Source organism: Oncorhynchus gorbuscha, linkage group LG01, assembly GCF_021184085.1.
Source record: "Oncorhynchus gorbuscha isolate QuinsamMale2020 ecotype Even-year linkage group LG01, OgorEven_v1.0, whole genome shotgun sequence".
Classification (NCBI taxonomy): domain Eukaryota; kingdom Metazoa; phylum Chordata; class Actinopteri; order Salmoniformes; family Salmonidae; genus Oncorhynchus; species Oncorhynchus gorbuscha.
Window position 1 is genome coordinate 39,201,487 of NC_060173.1, and position 24,434 is coordinate 39,225,920.

Below are 24,434 nucleotides of genomic sequence, written 5' to 3' on the forward strand. Positions count from 1 at the left end.
AGTTCGGCCATGCACTGTCAGTCATAGTAGAACTTCTTGTATTCTATTTTTTAATAAATCTCACTGGAGTTTTTCCTGATTGAGGGGGTCCCTGATGAATTTACTATCACAAAAGGGGTCCCTGGCCCCAAAACCGTTTGAGAACCCCAGGTGTAAAGGAACTTCCTCTGCAATGATCCTGATTTTGAAACATAGAAATAAACAATATTGTATCAGAGGTGTTTGCTTTCACCAGTAAACTTTTTTCACGTACAGCATCTGTAGGGAAGGAAACAGGGGAGAGGATTCCACTTTGACAGGTTGGCTACCTACCCCCTCTAGTGTAATTAGGTTTAGGCAATTCTAATCAGACCTAGTCTTTGATTTTACAGCTGACTAATGGATGATTATAAGTTAACCACTTGGGTCAGCTGGCAAATGAATGTCCTCCATAATATTGTAATTTTCTCAAACTCCAGCAGCCCCATTTCCGCTTCAGACATTTTTACCAAAACCATTAACAAATCCTGTAGCCATTGCAGTATTATTTTCCAGTCTCATTCATGCTGCACCTCAGTACCGCAGGATAAAGCCCAAATAAATCCATGATGATCCACGTGGGCGTTTGTGGTGGGACAGTTTGGTACCCTAGCTGTCCTGAGTAGGCATATGTTGGTCACTCGAGCAGTCAATTTGTTCACAATGAACTCTGTGCCCTAGAAGATAGGTGACATTAATGTCATGAAATTGTGTGATTGTGAATAAATGGCCTTATATGGCCGCGTGGCTGTTGAGCACATGGAGTACGTTTTAAGGAGCTGAATGTGGAGTATGGTGCGATATCTGTGCCAACAAATTGTATTTGAATTTTATAATTTATAATTTGTATTAGGATACTGAATTAGAATGTAATATTTAGGGCAGTCTAGTCGGGGATGAGATTATTATTTGGGAGAGTTATGGCGCAGTGCATGGAAAGTGAAAGTAAAACCTGACAATTTGCGCCTGCAAGGTGGAGCTGGAGACGACCATTTGGACATTGCGCAATTTATCAATATTCTCTCGTTTTGGAGTTCTGGGCCAAAGAAAGTGAGGCTTCAGGGATTTTCCCAAATTCGCGTTCGCCTAAAACGGGGGTTTTATTCTGGGTGTTGCTGCGCGCAGGTCATCTATTAAAGATGACATTGTTTAAATATCACTGACCAGTCACGCACGCGTGGTTTCCCAGCCTTGTAAGTAAGTCGTTTGTGTGAACCATGTGTGCTTTTGGTCGCTGCTGCTGATGGTCATTGGAGTGTTGAAGTTGCGAGTTTCTGTGGAGTTACTGCTGAGATTGTGCAGGTGAATATGGAAGTGATATTTGTAACGTCTTGAGCAAATATTGGATGTGTTATGTATTGCTGCGCTTAGCCAACTTTAGTTATATGGCCTTAAAAGACATTATATTATTTAATATGGACGCTGGTGCCGAAGGTGCTGTTTTGATATTGTAGGCTATATGGTTAAATAATGAAGACCCTTGGGATCCATAGGATATATAGACATGCTATTTGCCAGTGTTGGCTATGCCTACTCTATTTACGATGCATTTTACTGTCATATAATTGTCATATAACATATGTCCATACATGTGATATATGGGGCACTGTCCTCTACTTTTCTCCAAGTTACAGCTGTGATGTGTGATTTAATGTTCTTGTCAATTTTGTCATAAGGTTCTGTATTTGTTTTTGGAACTGATCATGGAAATTCACGTGAATTGAATGATCACATCATTCACACCCCATTCACATTTGTCATGCATCCAGATTGGAGAATTCCTGAATTCAAAGGTATTTTGGATTCGCATGTGAAGTGGAGTCATTAAAACTCGTTTTTCAACCACTTTCAACCACTCAAATTTACTGTTAACAAACTGTAGTTTTGGCAAGTTGGTTAGTACATCTACTTTGTGCATGACACAAGTAATTCTTCCAACAATTGTTTACAAACAGATTATTTCACTTATAATTCACTGTATCACAATTCCAGTGGGTCAGAAGTTTACATACACTAAGTTGACTGTGCCTTTAAACAGCTTGGAAAATTCCAGAAAATGATGTCATGGCTTTAGATAGCTTCCTATAGGCTAATTGACATCATTTGAGTCAATTGGAGGTGTACCTGTGGATGTATTTCAAGGCCTACCTTTAAACTCAGTTCCTCTTTGCTTGACATGATGGGAAAATCAAAAGAAATCAGCCAAGAAGTCTGGTTCATCCTTGGACCACGTTCATCTGTACAAACAATTGTACGCAAGTATAAACACCATGGGACCACGCAGCCTTCATACCACTCAGGAAGAAGATGCATTCAGTCTCCTAGAGATGAACGTACTTTGGTGCAAAAAAGTGCAAATCAATCCCAGAACAACAGCAAAATACCTTGTGAGGATGCTGGAGGACACAGGTACAAAAGTATCTATATCCACAGTAAAACGAGTCCTATATTGACATAACCTGAAAGGCCTCTCAGCAAGGAAGAAGCCACTGCTCTGAAACCGCCATAAAAATCCAGACTACGGTTTGCAACTGCACATGGGGATCGTACTTTTTTGGAGAAATGTCATCTGGTCTGATGAAACAAAAATAGAACTGTTTGGCCATAATGACCATCGTTATGTTGGAGGAAAAAGGGGGATACTCGCAAGCCAAAGAATACCATCCCAACCGTGAAGCACAGGGGTGGCAGCATCATGTTGTAGGGGTGCTTTGCTGCAGGAGGGACTGGTGCACTTCACACAATAGATGGCATCATGAGGCAAGACAATTATGTGGATATATTGAAGCAACATCTCAAGACATCAGTCAGGAAGTTAAATCTTGGTCGCAAATGGGTCTTCCAAATGAACATTCACCCCAAGCATACATCCAGAGTTGTGGCAAAATGGCTTAAGGACAACAAAGTCAAGATATCAATGGCCAAAGCCCTGACCTCAATCCTATAGAAAATGTGTGGGCAGAACTGAATAAGCGTGTTCGAGCAAGGAGGCCTACAAACCTGACTCAGTTACACCAGCTCTGTCAGGAGGAATGGGCCAAAATTCACCCAACTTATTGTGGGAAGCTTGTGGAAGGCTACCAGAAACGTTTGACCCAAGTTAAACAATTTATAGGCAATGCTACCAAATACTAATTGAGTGTATGTAAACTTCTGATCCACTGGGAATGTGATGAAAGAAATACAAGCTGAAATAAATCATTCTCTCTACTATTATTATGACATTTCACATTCTTAAAATAAATTAGTGATCCTAACTGACCTAAGACAGGGAATTTTTACTAGCATTAAATGTCAGGAATTGTGAAAAACAGAGTTTAAATGTATTTGGCAAAGGTGTATGTAAACTTCCGACTTCAACTGTATATTTACACAGTATCAGTCAAAAGTTTGGACACCTTCTCATTCAAGGATTTTTCTTTAATTTTTACTATTTTCTACATTCTGGAATAATGAACACATCAAAACGACGAAATAACACATATGGAATCATGTAGTAACCCAAAATGTGTTAAACACATCAAAATATATTTTATATTTGAGATTCTTCAAATAGCCACCCTTTGTACACTCTTGGTATTCTCTCATCCAGTTTCACCTGGAATGCTTTTCCAGCAGTCTTGAAGGAGTTCCCACATATGCTGAGCACTTGTTGGCTGCATTTCCTTCACTCTGCGGTCCAACTTGAACTCTGAAGAATTTATTTGGGCTGCAATTTCTGAGGCTGCTAACAATAATGAACTTATCCTCTGCAGCAGAGGTAACTCTGGGTCTTCCTTTCCTGTGGCAATCCTCATGAGAGCCAGTTTCATCATAGTGCTTGATGGTTTTTACGACTGCACTTGAAGAAACTTTCAAAGTTATTGAAATATTCCGTATTGACTGACTTTCATGTCAGTCATAATGGACTGTTGTTTCTCTTTGCTTATTTAAGCTGTTCTTGCCATAATATGGACTTGGTCTTTAACCAAATAGAGCTCTTCTGTATACCACCTCTACAACACGACTGATTGGCTCAATGCATTAAGAAGGACAGAAATTCCACAAATGAACTTTTAACAAATCAAATCAAATCAAATTTTATTTGTCACATACACATGGTTAGCAGATGTCAATGCGAGTGTAGCGAAATGCTTGTGCTTTCGACAATGCAGTAATAACCAACGAGTAATCTAGCTAACAATTCCAAACTACTACCTTATACACACAAGTGTAAAGGGATAAAGAATATGTACATAAAGATATATGAGTGAGTGATGGTACAGAGCGGCATAGGCAAGATGCTGTAGATGGTATCGAGTACAGTATATACATATGAGATGAGTATGTAAACAAAGTGGCATAGTTTAAAGTGGCTAGTGATACATGTATTACATAAAGATTCAGTAGATGATATAGAGTACAGTATATACGTATATATATGAGATAAATAATGTAGGGTATGTAAACATTATATTAAGTAGCATTGTTTAAAGTGGCTAGTAATATATTTTACATCAATTCCCATCAATTACCATGTTGGCAGCAGCCACTCAATGTTAGTGGTGGCTGTTTAACAGTCTGATGGCCTTGAGATAGAAGCTGTTTTTCAGTATCTCTGTCCCAGCTTTGATGCACCTGTACTGACCTCGCCTTCTGGATGATAGCGGGGTGAACAGGCAGTGGCTCGGGTGGTTGTTGTCCTTGATGATCTTTATGGCCTTCCTGTGACATCGGGTGGTGTAGGTGTCCTGGAGGGCAGGTAGTTTGCCCCCGGTGATGCGTTGTGCAGACCTCACTACCCTCTGGACAGCCTTACGGTTGTGGGCGGAGCAGTTGCTGTACCAGGTGGTGACACAGCCCGACAGGATGCTCTCGATTGTGCATCTGTAGAAGTTTGTGAGTGCTTTTGGTGACAAGCCGAATTTCTTCAGCCTCCTGAGGTTGAAGAGGCGCTGCTGCTGTGTGGGTGGACCAATTCAGTTTGTCTGTGATGTGTACGCCGAGAAACTTAAAACTTACTACCCTCTCCACTACAGTTCCATCGATGTGGATAGGGGGGTGTTCCCTCTGCTGTTTCCTGAAGTCCACAATCATCTCCTTAGTTTTGTAACAAAGCACGCCTGTTAAAATTTAAACACTTTCCAGATGACTACCTCATGAAGATGTTTGTGAGAATGCCAAGAGTATGCAATGCTGTCATCAAGGCAAAGGGTGGCTGTGAAGAATCTAAAATGTTAATTATATTTAGATTTGTTTGACAGTTTTTTGGTTACTACATAATTCCATATATGTCATTTCATAGTTGTGATGTCTTTACTATTATTCTACAATGTAGAAAATAGTAAAAATAAAGAAAAACCCTTGAATGAGTAGGTGTGTCCATACTTTTGACTGGTACTAAAAAAACATTTAATAATAATGTCAATGATTTTACTGAGTTAATTAATATAAAGGAAATCAGTCAATTGAAATACAATAATTAGGCCCTAATCTATGGATTTCACATGACTGGGCAGGGGCGGAGCCATGGGTGCGCCTGGTAGGGCAAAGGCCCACCCACTGGGGAGCCAGGCCCAGCCAATCAGAATGAGTTTTTTCCCACATAAGGGATTTGTTACAGACAGAAATACTCCTCAGTTTCATCAGCTGTCTGGGTGGCTGGTCTCAGATGATCCCGCATATGACGAAGCCGGATGTGGAGGTCCTAGGCTGTCATGGTTACATGGTTGGACTTACTGCCAAATTCTGTAAAACAACTTTTGGGGCAGCTTATGGTAGAGAAATTAACATTCATTTCTCTGCCAACAGCTCTGGTGGACATTCCCGCAGTCAGTATACCAATTGCACACTCCCTTAAAACTTGAGACATCTGTGGCATTGTGTTGTGTGACAAAACTGCACATTTTAGAGTGGCCTTGTATTGTCCCCAGCACAAGGTGCAACTGTGTAATGATCATGTTGTTTAATCAACTTCTTCAAATGCCACACCTGTCAGGTGGATGGATTATGTTGGCAAAAGAGAAATGCTCATTTAACAGGGATGTAAACAAGTTTGTGCCAAAATTTGAGAGAAATACTTTTTTTGTGCGCATGGCATCTTTTATTTCAGCTCATGAAACATGGGACCATCCCATTACATGTTGCATTTATATTTTTGTTCAGTGCGTATGTATGTATATATACTGTATTTATATCTATACATACAGTCGTGGCCAAAAGTTTTGAGAATGACACAAATATACATTTTCACAAAGTCTGCTGCCTCAGTTTGTATGACGGCAATTTGCATATACTCTAGAATGTTATGAAGAGTGACCAGATGAATTGCAATTAATTGCAAAGTCCCTCTTTGCCATGCAAATGAACTGAATCCCCCAAAAACATTTCCACTGCATTTCAGCCCTGCCACAAAAGGACCAGCTGACATCATGTCAGTGATTCTCTCGTTAACACAGGTGTGAGTGTTGATGAGGACAAGGCTGGAGATCACTATGTCATGCTGATTGGAAGCTTCAAAAGGAGGGTGGTGCTTGAAATCATTGTTCTTCCTCTGTCAACCATGGTTGCCTGCAAGGAAACACGTGTCGTCATCATTTCTTTGCACAAAAAGGGCTTCACAGACAAGGATATTGCTGCCAGTAAGATTGCACCTAAATCAACCATTTATCGGATCCTCAGGAATTTCAAGGAGAGCGGTTCAATTGTTGTTGTGAAGGCTTCAAGAAAGTCCAGCAAGTACCAGGACCGTCTCCTAAAGTTGATTCAGCTGCGGGATTGGGGCACCACTAGTACAGAGCTTGCTCGGGAATGGCAGCAGGCAGGTGTGAGTGCATCTGCATGCACAGTGAGGCGAAGACTTTTGGAGGATGTTCTGGTGTCAAGAAGGGCAGCAAAGAAGCCACTTCTCTCCAGGAAAAACATCAGGGACAGACTGATATTCTGCAAAAGGTACAGGGATTGGACTGCTGAGGACTGGGGTAAAGTCATTTTCTCTGATGAATTGCCTTTTCGATTGTTTGGGACATCCGGAAAAAAGCTTGTCTGGAGAAGACAAGGTGAGCGCTACCATCAGTCCTGTGTCATGCCAACATTAAAGCATCCTAAGACCATTCATGTGTGGGGTTGCTTCTCAGCCAAGGGAGTGGGTTCACTCACAATTCTTCCTAAGAACACAGCCATGAATAAAGAATGGTACCAACACATCCTCCGAGAGCAACTTCTCCCAACCATCCAGGAACAGTTTGGTGATGAACAATGCCTTTTCCAGCATGATGGAGCACCTTGCCATAAGGCAAAAGTGATAACTAAGTGGCTCGGGGAACAAAACATTGATATTTTGGGTCCATGGCCAGGAAACTCCCCAGAGCTTAATCCCATTGAGAACTGGAGGTCAATCCTCAAGAAGCGGGTGGACAAACAAAAACCCACATATTCTGACAAACTCCAAGCATTGATTATGCAAGAATGGGCTACCATCAGTCAGGATGTGGCCCAGAAGTTAATTGACAGCATGCCAGGGCGGATTGCAGAGGTCTTAAAAAAGAAGGGTCAACACTGAAAATATTAACTCTTTGCATCAACTTCATGTAATTGTCAATAAAAGCCTTTGACACTTATGAAATGCTTGTAATTATACTTCAGTATTCCATAGTAACAAAAATATCTAAAGACACTGAAACAGCAAACATTGTGAAAATTGATATTTGTGTCATTTTCAAAACTTTTGGCCACGACTGTATAAACACTACATGACCAAATGTATGTGCTCGTCGAACATTTAATTCCAAAATCATGGGCATTAAAATGGAGTTGTTGTCCCCCCCCCCCTTTGCTGCTATAATAGCATCCACTCTTCTGGGAAGGCTTTCCACTAGGTGCTGGAACATTGCTGTGGGGACCTGCTTCCATTCAGCCACAGGAACATTGGTGAGGTCAGTCACTGATGTTGGGAGATTAGGCCTGGCTCATAGTCGGCGTTCCAATTCATCCCAAAGGTGTTCGATGGGGTTGAGGTCAGGGCCCTGTGCAGCCCAGTCCCATTCTTCCACACCGATCTCGACAAACCATTTCTGTAAGGACCTCACTCTGTGCACGGGGCATTGTCACACTGAAACAGGAAAGGACCTTCCCCAAACTGTTGCCACAAAGTTGGGAACACAGAATCGTCAAGGATGTCATTGTCTGCTGTAGCATGAAGATTTCCCTTCACTGGAACTAAAGGGGCCTAAACCGAACCATGAAATACAGCCCCAGAACATTATTCCTCCTCCACCAAACTTCACAGTTGGCAGTATGCAGTCGAGCAGGTAGTGTTCTACTGACATCCGCCAAACCCAGATTCGCCGTCGGACTGCCAGATGGTGAAGCGTGATTCATCACTCCAGAGAACATGTTTCCATTGCTCTAGAGTCCAGTGGAGGCAAGCTTCACACCACTCCCGCCGACGCTTGGTGATCTTAGGCTTGTGTGCGGCAGATCAGCCATGGAAAGCCATTTCATGAAGCTCCCGACGAACAGTTATTGTGCTGACGTTGCTTCCAGAAGCAGTTTGGAACTTGGTAGTGAGTGTTGCAACTGAAGGACAGATGATATTTACGCTCTTCAGCACTCTGCGGGTCTCGTTCTGTGAGCTTGTGCGGCAACGACTGAGCCGTTGTTGCTCCTAGACATTTCTACTTCACAATAACAGCACTTACAGTTGACCGGGGCAGCTCTAGCAGGGCAGAAATTTGATGAACTGACTTGATGGAAAGGTGGCAGCATGGTGCCACGTTGAAAGTCACTGAGGTCTTCATTAAGGCCACTCTACTGCAAATGTTTGTCTATGGAGATTGTGTGGCTGTGCGGTCAATTTTATACACCTTTCAGCAATGGGTGTGGCTGAAATAGCCAAATCCACTAATTTGAAGGGGTGTCCACGATATAGCCGTCTGTAGCGCTGGCAAAAAAAAAATGTTTTGCCCCCACCCCCAAACATCTTCCCGCAGCTTTGTCTAATGCACCGGTTTTGGTAATACAGCGTTTCAAAATTCAAACTTCTCCTTTTGACATTAAGTGGTTGGTGGCCGGAGATGTACACATACGTCTGTCATCAAATGTCAACGTATACTGTACATTGATTATTTCCTGTTCTTTCAACCTGACAAGGGTTTTGTGGTGTTTATAACTATTCAGAACAAATCTGATTGAAACCAGTGAAGACAGTCAATGTTGAACTGTTAATAATGCCTGTCTGTGTTGCTGTTACAGGCTAACAAGGAGCGAGAAGGACCTTGTGGTGCTCTGGAAAAGTGTGTGATCTGAGTCGGAGGCCTCCAGCGTGTTTAAACGGGCATAAATTGGAGTATGGTCCGGTCAACAACCTGGCTCCTGGGAGCTCTATTGGGTAAGAGAAGTCCTGTGGTGCTTGTGTGAAGAATTGGAGGGCTTGCAGATGTCCCTCTAACCGACAGCAAGTGCCCTGGGAACTACGTGTCAGGCCAAACGCTAGAGATTTGACATATTGTGGGGATGTAGTGGTGTGGGATCAGAACTGAGATTATGTGTACCGGTAGATTATGGATGTTATTCCTGGTTTCTTGAATAATTTTTGTTTTTTATTGCAATGGGCTGGGTGAGGCCCCGCCACTTATACACCTACTGAGCGCTAAGAGGCCCTTAATAGTGTGAGGAAATACATCTGTCAGTAGAGACCGTTGGGAGTCTATAGTACCAGCAACTGAGCCCCAGTTGTCTTTGGAGAGTGGTAATAAATCGAATGATGCATACCTTTTCCCATTGGGCACCCTGGTTTGCATACCATATGTTAGTAAAAGAAAATTAATCACACTGACATTCTTGTGTATTCTACAAAGGGTTTAATGGACCACAAATGTTTCAGACAATAGACCTTCATCACAGTTTACACAAAGGTTGTTCTGCTATGGAGAAACCCCTAAAGTGTTTTCGTAAAAGAGATCAATGCCCCCCCCCCCTTAAACTGAAGAACTGTAACCATGACTCATCATAGACAAACAATGTATATTTCAGAGAGCTCAAGCTAGAAAGTGTATAGGGGATTGACAGTAGAAGACATATGTCTGATCAGTTCCTATCTCAGATTGAAAGAGATAACAAAAAAAAGTATTGCGTAGGTCTGGTTTCTGTTCCAAAAAAGCTGTTAAACCGATGTATCTAACCACGTCCTGTAACAGAGAGAAAGAAATACACACGCTTGACTAAAGAATGAGAGGAAGAACGTGTATTGAAGGCAAGAGACGGGGGCAGGGTAAGTGAGGTATCTGATGTTTGAGCCCTTGACTGTAGACTGAGTGCAGTGAGGTACATTCCTAGGTCTTTGTGAAGAGTGCTGTGAGGTCTTGGGGATTTTGCTGACTCGGAGTCACTATACAATCATCTACATCTAAGCCCTCGGCCACAGGATCTAACCACACAGTGGTCCACAACAGACTGGCTTTGGCCTGCATGCCACCACTCACCCTGCCCCCACTGCTATGAAACTGTGCTAGTCAGAGTTAGTTACTCCTGAGAAAAAATACCCTTTTGTCAAAATAGGTACTACTGTCTCAGTCTGCGTTTGGACCACAGGACCAAAATACTGTTTTCAAACATAATAGCAAAAATGTACCACTGACCATGAATGTATTGGATGTCTCCTGCACTTGACCACATGCAGATTAAGGTGAAAGCATTTTAGAGGAGATTATTGTTGTGTTTAATCAGTATTGTAATCTGGCTCAGCTTGGGCTTTCTCTGAGATTGGTGGATTCTCAGTGAGATGATGAGTCTGATGGAAAGAAGAGGTCATGGTTCAGCATAATTCATTTTAGCAAAGCAACCACAAAGGTCTAGCTAGGAGCTATGGTCTGGCTTTGCACTGTGACAGTCTCCACATCTTTGCTCAGTTCTCACCACAATTATACCACTTCAATACTTCTACGAAACTGTTTTAGAATATTGAACTGCGTCAGTGGGTGACATGTTATATGATATCATATATATGTTGTGCCCCCTGTAGGTTTGATATGTGTACTACCTCTTGTTTTGATGACGCCCAGAACTGCCCAGTGCACGTCTTTGAAGACATTGGAAAACAAACTCATAGGCAGAAGACGTAACATGGTAAGAAGGGGACAGGATATATCGAGACAGTTACAACATGTTTGGAATATTAATGAAATTAGGCAAGTCTAGTGTGTGGATCACACACAGTAGTCTTGACAGTTGATATATGTGGAGATTACATTAAAGGTGGTATTTTTCTACCAACACAATCTGACACCAACATTTTTCCTGTCTTTTTAACAGAAACACAATTTACCCATTAATTACACCATCAGAGTTCACTATGAGGAGGTCTTCAAACTCAGTAATATCAGCAGGCTGGTGAGTCCCTCCCTTGGTTTTCTTATCATTACCACTGATCTAACTTAAATTATGGAAAAAATCTACTTGTCACACCACCCACTCACTCACCCTTCGTCTACATTCCTTCCTTATTCTCCCTCCTTTATCTTTACTCTTATCACTACATCCGTCACCTAGCAACCAATTCCATAGTCCAAGTCGATATTCACGTAATAATAGGGAATTCTCCTCGACCACGCACACAAATTGGGGAAAACAAAAACATTTTCCCTTTCACACCCCTTGTAAAAGAGCCAACTTTGTCCTTGATTTTTTGGTCATACAGAAAAGGGTTAATCTAGGTAACCACACCTTGTTTTCCCCACGGGCAGGCGCTCTATCCAATGATGTACATAAACCACAGAGTTTCTAAACCTAGAGACGCAAAATCGTGAGAATTCCCGGGAACGCTTGTGAAACAGACCAAACAGACCAGGCCGGGGTTTGAGAAGTCCCCTAAGTTGTTGATTTTCTCAAAATGTAAAGACACAACCTAGATTTGAGCCTATGTCTTAAGTAGTCGAACATGTGAGACCACCGTTAGACCCGATGACGTGTTTCTACACTTGAGCGTAGCTAGCTAAAAGCCAATTTATGCTTGATCTGTACATTTTGTGGGAGGCTCCGACGCAATTTCGGAGCCTCCGGAGGCATGCAGAGGCCAAATTGAGCTCTCTACCGCATCGCCGTGCACCCCCCAAATGTTGTAACAATGCTGATGCCTATGTATAGCTCCGTATTGAAATGATTGGTTAACAGTAGTTGGCCGTGGGAGATTCTGTATAAATACAAACTCACTTCCTTGACAAATTCAGTTCTGTGCTGCTCCACTAAGTGCAAGAAATATGAATGCCCTGACTTGTGGTCCTTCTGTAGCTCAGTTGGTAGAGCATGGCGCTTGTAACGCCAGGGTAGTGGGTTCGATCCCCGGGACCACCGATACGTAGAATGTATGCACACATGACTGTAAGTCGCTTTGGATAAAAGCGTCTGCTAAATGGCATATATTATTATTATATTACTTCTGCAGAGGCCATATCACTGTAAATGCTACACATTTACATTTACATTTAAGTCATTTAGCAGACGCTCTTATCCAGAGCGACTTACAAATTGGTGCATTCACCTTATGACATCCAGTGGAACAGCCACTTTACAATAGTGCATCTAAATATTTTAAGGGGGGAGGGGGGGTGAGAAGGATTACTTTATCCTATCCTAAGTATTCCTTAAAGAGGTGGGGTTTCAGGTGTCTCCGGAAGGTGGTGATTGACTCCGCTGTCCTGGCGTCGTGAGGGAGTTTGTTCCACCATTGGGGAGCCAGAGCAGCGAACAGTTTTGACTGGGCTGAGCGGGAACTGTACTTCCTCAGTGGTAGGGAGACGAGCAGGCCAGAGGTGGATGAACGCAGTGCCCTTATTTGGGTGTAGGGCCTGATCAGAGCCTGGAGGTACTGAGGTGCCGTTCCCCTCACAGCTCCGTAGGCAAGCACCATGGTCTTGTAGCGGATGCGAGCTTCAACTGGAAGCCAGTGGAGAGAGCGGAGGAGCGGGGTGACGTGAGAGAACTTGGGAAGGTTGAACACTAGACGGGCTGCGGCGTTCTGGATGAGTTGTAGGGGTTTAATGGCACAGGCAGGGAGCCCAGCCAACAGCGAGTTGCAGTAATCCAGACGGGAGATGACAAGTGCCTGGATTAGGACCTGCGCCGCTTCCTGTGTGAGGCAAGGTCGTACTCTGCGGATGTTGTAGAGCATGAACCTACAGGAACGGGCCACCGCCTTGATGTTAGTTGAGAACGACAGGGTGTTGTCCAGGATCACGCCAAGGTTCTTAGCACTCTGGGAGGAGGACACAATGGAGTTGTCAACCGTGATGGCGAGATCATGGAACGGGCAGTCCTTCCCCGGGAGGAAGAGCAGCTCCGTCTTGCCGAAGTTCAGCTTGAGATGGTGATCCGTCATCCACACTGATATGTCTGCTAGACATGCAGAGATGTGATTCGCCACCTGGTCATCAGAAGGGGGAAAGGAGAAGATTAATTGTGTGTCGTCTGCATAGCAATGATAGGAGAGACCATGTGAGGTTATGACAGAGCCAAGTGACTTGGTGTATAGCGAGAATAGGAGAGGGCCTAGAACAGAGCCCTGGGGGACACCAGTGGTGAGAGCGCGTGGTGAGGAGACAGATTCTCGCCACGCCACCTGGTAGGAGCGACCTGTCAGGTAGGACGCAATCCAAGCGTGGGCCGCGCCAGAGATGCCCAACTCGGAGAGGGTGGAGAGGAGGATCTGATGGTTCACAGTATCGAAGGCAGCCGATAGGTCTAGAAGGATGAGAGCAGAGGAGAGAGAGTTAGCTTTAGCGGTGCGGAGCGCCTCCGTGATACAGAGAAGAGCAGTCTCAGTTGAATGACTAGTCTTGAAACCTGACTGATTTGGATCAAGAAGGTCATTCTGAGAGAGATAGCGGGAGAGCTGACCAAGGACGGCACGTTCAAGAGTTTTGGAGAGAAAAGAAAGAAGGGATACTGGTGTGTAGTTGTTAACATCGGAGGGATCGATTGTAGGTTTTTTCAGAAGGGGTGCAACTCTCGCTCTCTTGAAGACGGAAGGGACGTAGCCAGCGGTCAGGGATAAGTTGATGAGCGAGGTGAGGTAAGGGAGAAGGTCTCCGGAAATGGTCTGGAGAAGAGAGGAGGGGATAGGGTCGAGCGGGCAGGTTGTTGGGCGGCCGGCCGTCACAAGACGCGAGATTTCATCTGGAGAGAGAGGGGAGAAAGAGGTCAGAGCACAGGGTAGGGCAGTGTGAGCAGAACCAGCAGTGTCGTTTGACTTAGCAAACGAGGATCGGATGTCGTCGACCTTCTTTTCAAAATGGTTGACGAAGTCATCTGCAGAGAGGGAGGAGGGGGGTAGGGGGAGGAGGATTCAGGAGAGAGGAGAAGGTGGCAAAGAGCTTCCTAGGGTTAGAGGCAGATGCTTGAAATTTAGAGTGGTAGAAAGTGGTTTTAGCAGCAGAGACAGAGGAGGAAAATGTAGAGAGGAGGGAGCGAAAGGATGCCAGGTCCGCAGGGAGGCGAGTTTTCCTCCATTTCCGCTCGGCTGCCCGGAGCCCTGTTCTGTGAGCTCGCAATGAGTCGTCAAGCCACGGAGCGGGAGGGGAGGACCGAGCCGGCCTGGAAGATAGGGGACATAGAGAGTCAAAGGATGCAGAAAGGGAGGAGAGGAGCGTTGAGGAGGCAGAATCAGGAGATAGGTTGGAGAAGGTTTGAGCAGAGGGAAGAGATGATAGGATGGAAGAGGAGAGAGTAGCGGGGGAGAGAGAGCGAAGGTTGGGACGGCGCGATACCATCCGAGTAGGGGCAGTGTGGGAAGTGTTGGATGAGAGCGAGAGGCCAATGCAGATGTCAGATTGACCATTCGGCGCCTTTTAGCTAGCCATGACATTGCCTACAAGTGTGATCAGGGATTTCTATTGGAGAAGCAGTTTCAGCATATCATCATCCAGTACTGTCTTTGTATACACCCTGGATTGCTGATGCTATGTATTGGCCATTGAGAGGCTTTGAAGTCACCTGACTGCAATATTAGCACTCCCCAGTAGGAGCAGTCCTCCATAAGAATGTATTTAACAATGTTTTCGTTGTAGTGGGGACAGTGACATTAGTCATCTAAAAACATTTAACTTGAAGGAAAATATTTTATGTTTTAGCTCACATAATATAATTTAAAAGTGTGCAAAAACTAATGTATACATTAATAAATGCATTTCTATAGCTTCTAAAATATTTTGTACAACGGCGAGGGAGTGTCAAGATGGAGGCACGGTGTCTTCAACACAGCACCCCCTATCAGTTATCTAGTGTATATATAAATAATTGGTTCTATCTAATACAGTACCAACTGGGACTATGAGCAGTAGAACTTAAGAGCTCCTCCTTAAATATATTTTTTTTGTTACATTATTTTGTTATACAGTACCAGTCAAAAGTTTGGACACACCTACTCATTCAAGAGTTTGTCTTTATTTTTTACTATTTTCTACATTGTATAGTAATAGTAAAGACATCACAATTACGAAATAACACATGGAATCATGTAGTAACCAAAAAGTGTTAAACAAATCAAAATATATATTAGATTTTAGATTCTTCAAAGTAGCCACCCGCTTCCTTGATGACAACTTTACACACAATTAGTGAAATGATCTACAGGTGCATCATTTAATAATAAGTGCTTTCATCAAGAGGCACATGCACATCATTCTAGAGCAGAGTGCATTGTATAAAGAGGTCACCATGGAGATTAAAATGGCTGCATTCTCTAAGCATGGTTTCAGAAACTGTGCCATCACCATAGAAATAAGAATGAATAGAACGGGCTTGGAACCTCTTACCCTGGCAATTTGACTGGTATGGGTACATGGGTACACTCGCAATGGCTTCCTTGTATTATGATGCAATAATTTCCATGGTAACGTAGAATGTTCATTTAAATGATGCTAACTGATGTGGCTGATGCAATGGAATGTATTTTTTGTAATGTAATTTAAGTTGATTCAACAAATTGATGGGTACATTTCCTGCTTTTACTTCCTGCTTTGGGTACACTCGCAATGGCCGCCAGTCCACCCATTATGCCATCATTGACTTGAATGGGGACGCCCATTCTATTTATTCTTATTTCTATGGCCATCATGTATAGACCCAGATGGTATTAGATAGAATGTCGCAATCCTGCCTGTGGGGAAATCAAACATTTCTTGCTTGTTTTTGTCATTTACAATTCTACATTTAAGAAAAGTACAACATCCAACATTGGCTGCTCCCTAGCGTTCTCACTACTTAGAAAAACATAATATTGTAGGGATTCCCTCATGCTTCTTTCCATGACTATGCTAGTAGCCACTTGAGTGAGTGAGTGAGTGAGTGAGTGCAAGCTGGCTACCGACCAACAACACAAACAAACGGACTATACAGCTATAAGTAGTGAGTGGAGTTACAAACGAACTGTACTAAACAAGTTAAATGTCTTATCTGGGATTAAATGTTTTCCACAAACCTAGCTACATGTAGCCTATTTCCCACTCTCCCAAGACATAGCCTGAAGCCACGGGGCTCTTCTCGCAGGCTCTATTTCCCTACGTGGGAGCATTGCGATACGTAGGTGGATATTTTTGACCTGGTTACATGTACATTGAAAAACACAGCAGCTTTTCGGCATGTTTTGTTATTTCTGTATAACAAAAAAACAACGACAACGTTGTTGGGGGTCAATAGAATTTGTGGCCGTGGTCGAGAGGGGAATTTCTTATTACGTGAATACCGACTGGGGCTATCCTAAAAATGTTACAAGTGAGTCAGGAAAAATAAATTGCTGTGAGACTCTGAGGGCAGACTTCATCCTAAAAGCGAGCAAGGAAATAAAAGGAGACCTCCTGTTCTACATGGATGATCCTAATGCTTGGCACACAGCTCTCCACAAGACCAACAATTAACTTAAAATGTCAGAAAGTACCACTATCTTATAGAGGAGGAGATCAGCCTGGTGCTTCGGCATACAGATGAGATCCGTGAGCTGCAGTGTGCATTGAACAATGTTGAGGAGGACAACCAGGCTCTCAGGATGGAAGTGTGCAGACTTAGAGAGGAACTGTCCAGCACAGTCAGTACTAGCCACATGCAGAACCTGCAGGAGGTGTGCAGACTTAGAGAGGAACTGTCCAGCGCAGTCAGCACTAGCCACATGCAGAACCTGCAGGAGGTGTGCAGACTTAGAGAGGAACTGTCCAGCACAGTCAGTACTAGCCACATGCAGAACCTGCAGGAGGTGTGCAGACTTAGAGAGGAACTGTCCAGCACAGTCAGTGATAGAGAGGGCCTCCACCATCTTCCCCCTTGCGAAGATCGTAATATCTATCCTGCTCCAGAAGAGTTTTCATTCACATCATCAGCCCTCATATGTAGAGAGTTTGAAGCTTCGCACCCCCACAACCTCCCTCTCAGGCTAGTTTTGGTTACCCTCCCTACTCCCATCTCCAGGACTGGCACTGGACACTACTGCCCCCCATGGCAGCTCCAACCTTGTAACAGGAGCCACACCAAGGCCTCCTGTGCAGACCCAGAATGGAGCATTGGCAGCCACACCGGTTCCCTGCAGCAGCTGAACTCCTTTGGCGGAGTTGACAAATAGCTGTAGATGACCCTATGTCTGTTAGCTCTTATGGGAATGAGCTTAATACCCTCTTTGACTTTAAGTCTCGCAGGGGGTTTGGGCAAATGCACGATAAAAAAATGGACACAGGGCCGAGTGACGCAGCGGTGTAATGCACTGGATCGCAGTGCTAAAAGCGTCACTCCAGACTTGGTTTCGATCCCAGGCTGTATCACAACTGGTCGTGATCGGGAGTGCCACACGGCGGCACACAATTGGCCCGCTAAAAGCGTCACTACAGACTTGGGTTCGATCTCAGGCTGTATCACAACTGGTCGTGATCGGGAGTTGGCACACAATTGGCCCAACGTCATCCGGCTTAGGGGAGGATTTGGCCGGGGGGCTTTACTTGGCTCAGCACACTCTAGCGACTCCTTGTGGCGGGTCGGGTGCCTGCGGGCTGACCTCGGTCATCAGTTGAATGGTGTTTCCTCCGACACATTGGTCCGGCTGGCTTCCTGGTTAAGCGGGCAGGTGTTAAGAAGTGTGGTTTGGCGGGTCATGTTTCGGAGGACGCATGAAGCTGATCTTCACCTCCCGAGCACGTTGGGGAGTTGCAATGATGAGAAAAGATAGAACTTGTGGAGAAAAAGGGGGGGTAAAATAAAAATAATAATGATAAAATGGACACAATTTAAATTTGGGTACAGTACTCGTGTCCTGATGTTCTGGTTCTCTCGGAAACATGGTTAAAGGGTTCTGTCTCTGGTAAAGACATTGAAGTAAATTATTATAATGTATTTAGTTGTGACAGATTACAAAAAAGGGGTGGGGGGGTTGCCATATATGTCAAATTAAATTTAATGGCGTCCCAATCTTTAAATATTTCTGTTTCCAAGACATTTTTGCTCCTGGTTGTAGATGTGCCCCCCCCCCCCCCCCACACTGCTGCCATGGCGGATGCTATTGGTGCTATATCTGAGTGTTTAACACCTTTTATGTCCTCGGAGTTGGTCATTTTAGGGGATTTGAGTCTGAATTGGCTATCCCCGGCCTCAGATAAATTTAAGAGTATGTGCATTGATTTTAATCTGACACAATTGATCTCAAAACCACACGGCTAAATGTGAAAAACCCTGTTTACTCCTCATTGATTGATTTCATTCTTATGTGATGCTTTTAATCATCATTTTATCTCGGCAGGCTTTTTATTTGAGACAAATGGTGGTTTAATTGACCCTTGTCAGACAATCGACTGCTCTTCCCTCTGCCAGACTCTAGCTGACTCGACAGTTATCCCGTCAACTTCTAGTGAATCTTTGTTTTAATTACAACAATTTATTATCAGCGATGTTCTAGATGCCTTGCTTAAGATTAATGTAACAACAAAAGAATCCACTGGGGCTGATATGCTTGATCCATTTTCTCTGCAGCTCTCTGCCCCCCTGATTGCTGAATCATTAACCCATATGATTTATCTAACAATTATATCTGGTACTGGTTTGGAAGGTGGCCCATGTACTAACCCTTCACAAAGGTGGTGACCCTTGTGACCTAAATAATTATCGCCCTATTTCTAAACTTTCTTGATCTAGCTAAAATATTTAGAATCCTTGATTAAATCTCAGCTAAGATCTTATTTTTGAAAATGTATTCTAAATGAACATCAGTCAGGTTTTAGACCAGGTCATAGCACTATGTCTGCTGCATCCATAGTTATAAATTATGTGCTTAACTGTATGGATAAAAGGCACCATTGTGCTGCCCTCTTCATTGACCTGTCAAAGGCTATTGATACTGTTGATCACTCACTGCTAATTCAGAGGCTTTCCTCAATTGGCCTAGAACTGGTTTAAAAATGACTTGACAGATAGAACTCAATGTGTATCTACTGATGGTGTTGAATCATGTCTCCTGGATATTACAAAAGGTGTCCTACAGCGATTGATTTTGGATCCTGTACTTTTTACTGTTACATACAATACCGACTTGCTGTAAAAAAAAAATACATTTTTACCTGCACTTGTATGCCAATAATACTGTTGCGTATGCTATTGCCCCCACGGTTGATCAGGCTCTGTCTGAACTACAAGTCTGCCTTCATTGTATTACAGAAAAACTTTATTGACCTGAAATTAGTAATGAATGCAGATAAAACTAAGTATATGTTGTCCTCTAGAGTGCATAAAAATATGTCTTGTTTAAGCAGATGTTCTTTGAACGGTGTCCATATTTATCGTGTCCCTGCTTACAAATATCTGGGCATCTGGATAGATGACAATCTGTCTTTTAAAAAGCATATTGATGAGTTAAGAATCTGAGAATAAAAATGGGCTTCTTCTATAGAATAGATCCTGCCTCTCGCTAAATAGTAGAAAGCCGACTGTTCAGACAACGATCTTATTGGTCCTAGACTATGGCGACATCATCTAAATGAACGGACCTGCCACTTCATTAAAGTCGTTAGATGCAGTTTCTCATAGCACACTGCGCTTTATTACAGGTGACAATTGCAGTAGTCATCACAGCATTCTCTACCAGAAAGTTGGTTGGCCTTCTTTGATGTCACGTAGGTTGATACATTGCTATGTTTTCATTTATAAAGCCATATTACAAAAAGTCCCGCTGTTCCTAATATCTTTACTAAACTTTAGACATATGACTTACCACACCCGGTCTCAGATATAGTTAACTCTGGAAGTTCCTTTGGTTTTTACTGAGTTAGGTAAATCAGCTTTTAGTTTTCTTAAACCTTATTTGTGGAACAATCTTTACAAATTCTTAAATTGGATGTTTTGGTGCCTCTAGGGAAATTCAGAAAGCTGATTGAGAACTTTATTAATGATGAATGTGTTTGTTTGTTTGATCCTGTTTTTCTTTCTGCTTGCAGTTTGTATTTAGATTTTGAAGTGTGTATTTTCTGGAATTGATTTAATTCAGGGCTCGTCTGTAAAATAGACCTTGGGATCAGTATGGCTCCCTGATAAAGGTTAAATAAAACATCACTATCTCTTCCTATCTACCACACTTCTTTCTCTTCTCTTTGTCCCTCCAGAGGGCGAGGGTGGAGGATCTGGAAGACTGGGACCTGCAGGATGTGTGGCTGTTGGTCAACCAGGAGGTGTTGAAGAGGATTCTGAGGGTCTTGCCAGTGAGACACCCCTCCTACAAGTACACCACCGACCTGGAGGATCTCTTCAGGAAGGTCCAGCAGGTGTTCCCACCACAGACTGATGAGGTGTGTAAGACCGGCCATAGTGTCACCATCACTGTTCTACCCATCTCTGTTTGAACAAACATATCTCATAATGGCCGTGTATATTTATCTCTCAGAGAGAGCCACCAGAGCGAATAGAGGAGATCTACAAAAGGGTTAAGGAGATTGACTCAAAAGGCTGGAAGTTCGTGACCCCCAAATCTCTGTTGGATAACTGCTATCGGACAATGCACTGTCTCTTCAAAGACTGCTTTTCCAGTGAAGACAGAGAGCAAGACTGTGAGTGCACTTCATTCCCTTACTGTACTTCCTCTCTTCCATTACCTCTGAACTCTGCCCTCTCTAATTCAATTACCCACTGTCCATCCATATAGTACTTTTCCAGACGTGCAGTTTTCATTCATTCCTCCTCTTGTAACATGAGTTAAGACTATACACTATATATACAAAAGTATGTGGACACCCCTTCACATTTGTGGATTTGGCTTTTTCAGCATAGCTGTTGCTTACAGGTGTATAAAATTGAGCACACAGCCATGAAATCTCCGTAGACACATTGGCAGTAGAATGGCCTTACTGAAGAGCAACGTGGCACTGTCATAGGATGCCACCTTTCCAGTTAGTTAGTCAAATGTCTGTCCTGCTAGAGCTGCCCGGTCAACTGTAAGTGCTGTTATTGTGAAGTGGAAACGTCTAGGAGCAACAACGGCTCAGCCGTGAACTGGTAAGCCACACAAGCTCACAGAAAGCGTGTGCCGAGTGCTGAAGCGTGTCGTTCGTAAAAATAGTCTGTTCTCGGTTGCAACACTCACTGCTGAGTTTCAAACTGCCTCTTGATGCAAAGTCAGCACAATAACTGTTTGTCGAGAGCTTCATGAAATGGGTTTCCATGGCCGTGCATCCACACAAGCCTGGGATCACCATGCGCAATGCCAAGCATCAGCTGAGGTGGTGTAAAGCTCGCCGCCATTGGACTCTGGCGCAGTGAAAACGCGTTCTCTGGAGTGATGCTTCACCATCTGGCAGTCCGACAGACAAATCTGGGTTTGGTGGATGCCAGGAGAAAGCTACCTTCCCAAATGCATAGTGCCAACTATAAAGTTTGGTGGAGGAATAAGGGTGTGGGGCTATTTTTCATGGTTCGAGCTAGGCCCCTTAGTTCCAGTGAAGGGAAATCTTCATGCTACAGCAGACGATATTCTAGACGATTCTGTGCTTCCAACTTTGTGGCAACAGTTTGGGCAAGGCCCTTTCCTGTTTCAGCATGACAATACCCCCGTGCACAAACGGAGGTCCATACAAAAATGATTTGTTGAGATCAGTGTGGATAAACTTGACTGGCCTGCACAGAGCCCTGACCTCAACCTCATCTAACACCATATTAATGCTCATTATTTTGGAATAAGATGTTCGATGAGCAGGTGACCACATACTTTTGGACAGAATAAAACAATTAATGAAAGTCCCATGATGGTAGTGATTGTCCATTAGCATATAACTTATAAACCATAATTTATTCACATTACAAATATTTAAGTTGTTGTGTATATTTGTTTTATTTGATGACTTTATTATTTCATTCCAAGTCATCATCTCGTCTCTATAGAGCCTCTGCCTACGCAGTCTGACAAAATCACTATTTTAGTAGTTCTTCAAAGTAAATAAGGCGTAGTTGTCTGACTGCTAAATACCAAAAGTTGGCGTTTTCCCCATCAACACAAACCTACTCAACTGGTTTGGCATACTGTATAAGGGCTTGTTGTGTTCATTGCGTCTCTTCAGTGTCTGTAGACACTATGTTCTTATTCAACACTGTTTGAAAAGAGATGGTTGTGCATGCCCAGGTCATACCCATTTAGGTCTGTGCTATAAAAGGACTTGGACATGCCTGTCAATATCTCCTGTTAGCCTATTTATTATTTATTTACACATCCTATATAGGTAAAACATAGCTATGTGTTGCCTGGTTAGATTGGTCAAACAAAGTTTAACCCAGATGGTACTTTGAGTTAATGTAAAGAAAGCTAAGTCATGTCAGACCGTGGGAAAGAGAACATACTAACTGATTTCAACACAATCTTAAAGGGGAAGAGATGCGGTGTTGGCTGCTTTCCACACATCTTGCCAGTCCTCTTACTGTTTTCTTTGTCTTTATGTGCATCATACTGACACAATATAGAGCCGTAGACATGTTATGTTAGGGCCTGTTATCATGTCTGTATCATGCACTATTAATTTCACAGGTTAATAGCATCAGCACCTCTTAAGGTTGATATTTTCCCTATTTTACAGAGAGATCAGTAGATGTTTTGCGGCTATAGCATATCTGTGAACCATTCAATTGAAGAGTTTCCATATGAAAATATAAGGCAGGAAGGAGTATAAAGCACTCGTGTGAGGAACATGAATGATGAATATAAAAACCACGAAGAAAAAACATATAACATAGCAACACAAAAATAGGTGAATAGGTTAAGGGCTTACTACATGGCTAACAGGTTCAAAGCAGACCAAAAAAACGTTTCATATAGTGTCATTGATTATTAGAAACAGTTGGTATGATTTTATCAGAAATATTTAGATATGATTTTATAATGATTCATCTGTCACTTACACCATTTTCTTCCCTCAGATTGTGGCTTACCTCACTGGCGGAAGGGCAGAAAGAGACTACAGTAAACCTGAGAAGGGCGCTAATTGTTTTCATATGTATATTTATAATATATTGTCTACTGATGTTTATGTTCTGTGTTTTAATTGCGGGTTTTAGATGTGTTTAGACAGTTGTATGGTATAGGGCAGGTGACTATGCTCAAGCAGAGTGTGATGTAGCATTTCTATTTGTATTATTTTATATATTTTTTGCAATCAGGGAACACTTATGGCTGACATATGTATTAGCAACTGTTGCCCATAAAAAGTAAGAACACAAACATAGCCAGCTACTCTCATCTCTGACTGTTTGTCTTTATGAATATTATAGTAAATGTGTTTGTTTAAAAAACGTTTTTTTCTCTGTTCTGTTTTTTAAATAAATTGCTTTAAGGTGTTTTGCTGACTTGCAGGCATAGTCAGTGAATTCCAGCCACTCATTTGTTTGGCATTATGCACATCAATGCTGAAATAAAGATATTATTTGTGAATCTATTCCAGGTTCAACGAGTTAATTTCTGCAGTATGATTGCTTGAGGTCAGATTACATTAGATGTTTATGTAAACAAGAGATTGTTTACATGCACACTAATAATTGGATATTAAACTGATTATGGCAGTAGACAGATTACGCAATAATCATGTCACACCTTAATCTGTTTATCTTAATCGGTTTGAGGTCAAAATGGAAAAACTTAAAACGGCTGGTTTTCTGAGCAATTTTTCAAATGATTAGGACACGTAAACACCTTAATCGGTGTTCCAGTAGTGTATTTGATCCGCGCATGTGCTAGCACCAGCCGAGCGAGCCTCCTTTAGCGGTGGCTAAAGTTAGCTGTAGTTTTCTAATGGCTGTTTAAATAAAACTGAAGCATGGATTCGTTTTTCCTGACCCATAGACTACTTCCCGGTGAGGAAATATCTAACATCAAGTTGTAAAATAGCGAACTACTCCTTTAAGGTGTCTACCATTTAGAATCCTTAGTTCACGTCAGCTAGCGACTG

General features: G+C 42.9%; 1 protein-coding gene across 3 annotated transcripts; it reads left to right on the forward strand.

The window, feature by feature from the left end:
* Positions 1 to 968: 968 nt before the first annotated feature.
* Positions 969 to 24,434, forward strand: il34 (interleukin 34). 3 transcript variants are annotated; one of them, XM_046352326.1, is made up of 7 exons: positions 969 to 1,320; positions 9,250 to 9,385; positions 11,018 to 11,121; positions 11,308 to 11,385; positions 20,616 to 20,798; positions 20,894 to 21,056; positions 23,410 to 24,434. In XM_046352326.1, the coding sequence occupies exons 2-7, from the start codon at positions 9,346 to 9,348 to the stop codon at positions 23,454 to 23,456; spliced, it is 615 nt and encodes a 204-aa protein (XP_046208282.1). In that variant the 5' UTR covers positions 969 to 1,320; positions 9,250 to 9,345; the 3' UTR covers positions 23,457 to 24,434. The 3 variants fall into 3 exon arrangements, with proteins under 3 accessions (XP_046208282.1, XP_046208297.1, XP_046208290.1); XM_046352341.1 differs by having other exon boundaries at positions 969 to 1,215; XM_046352334.1 differs by having other exon boundaries at positions 969 to 1,211.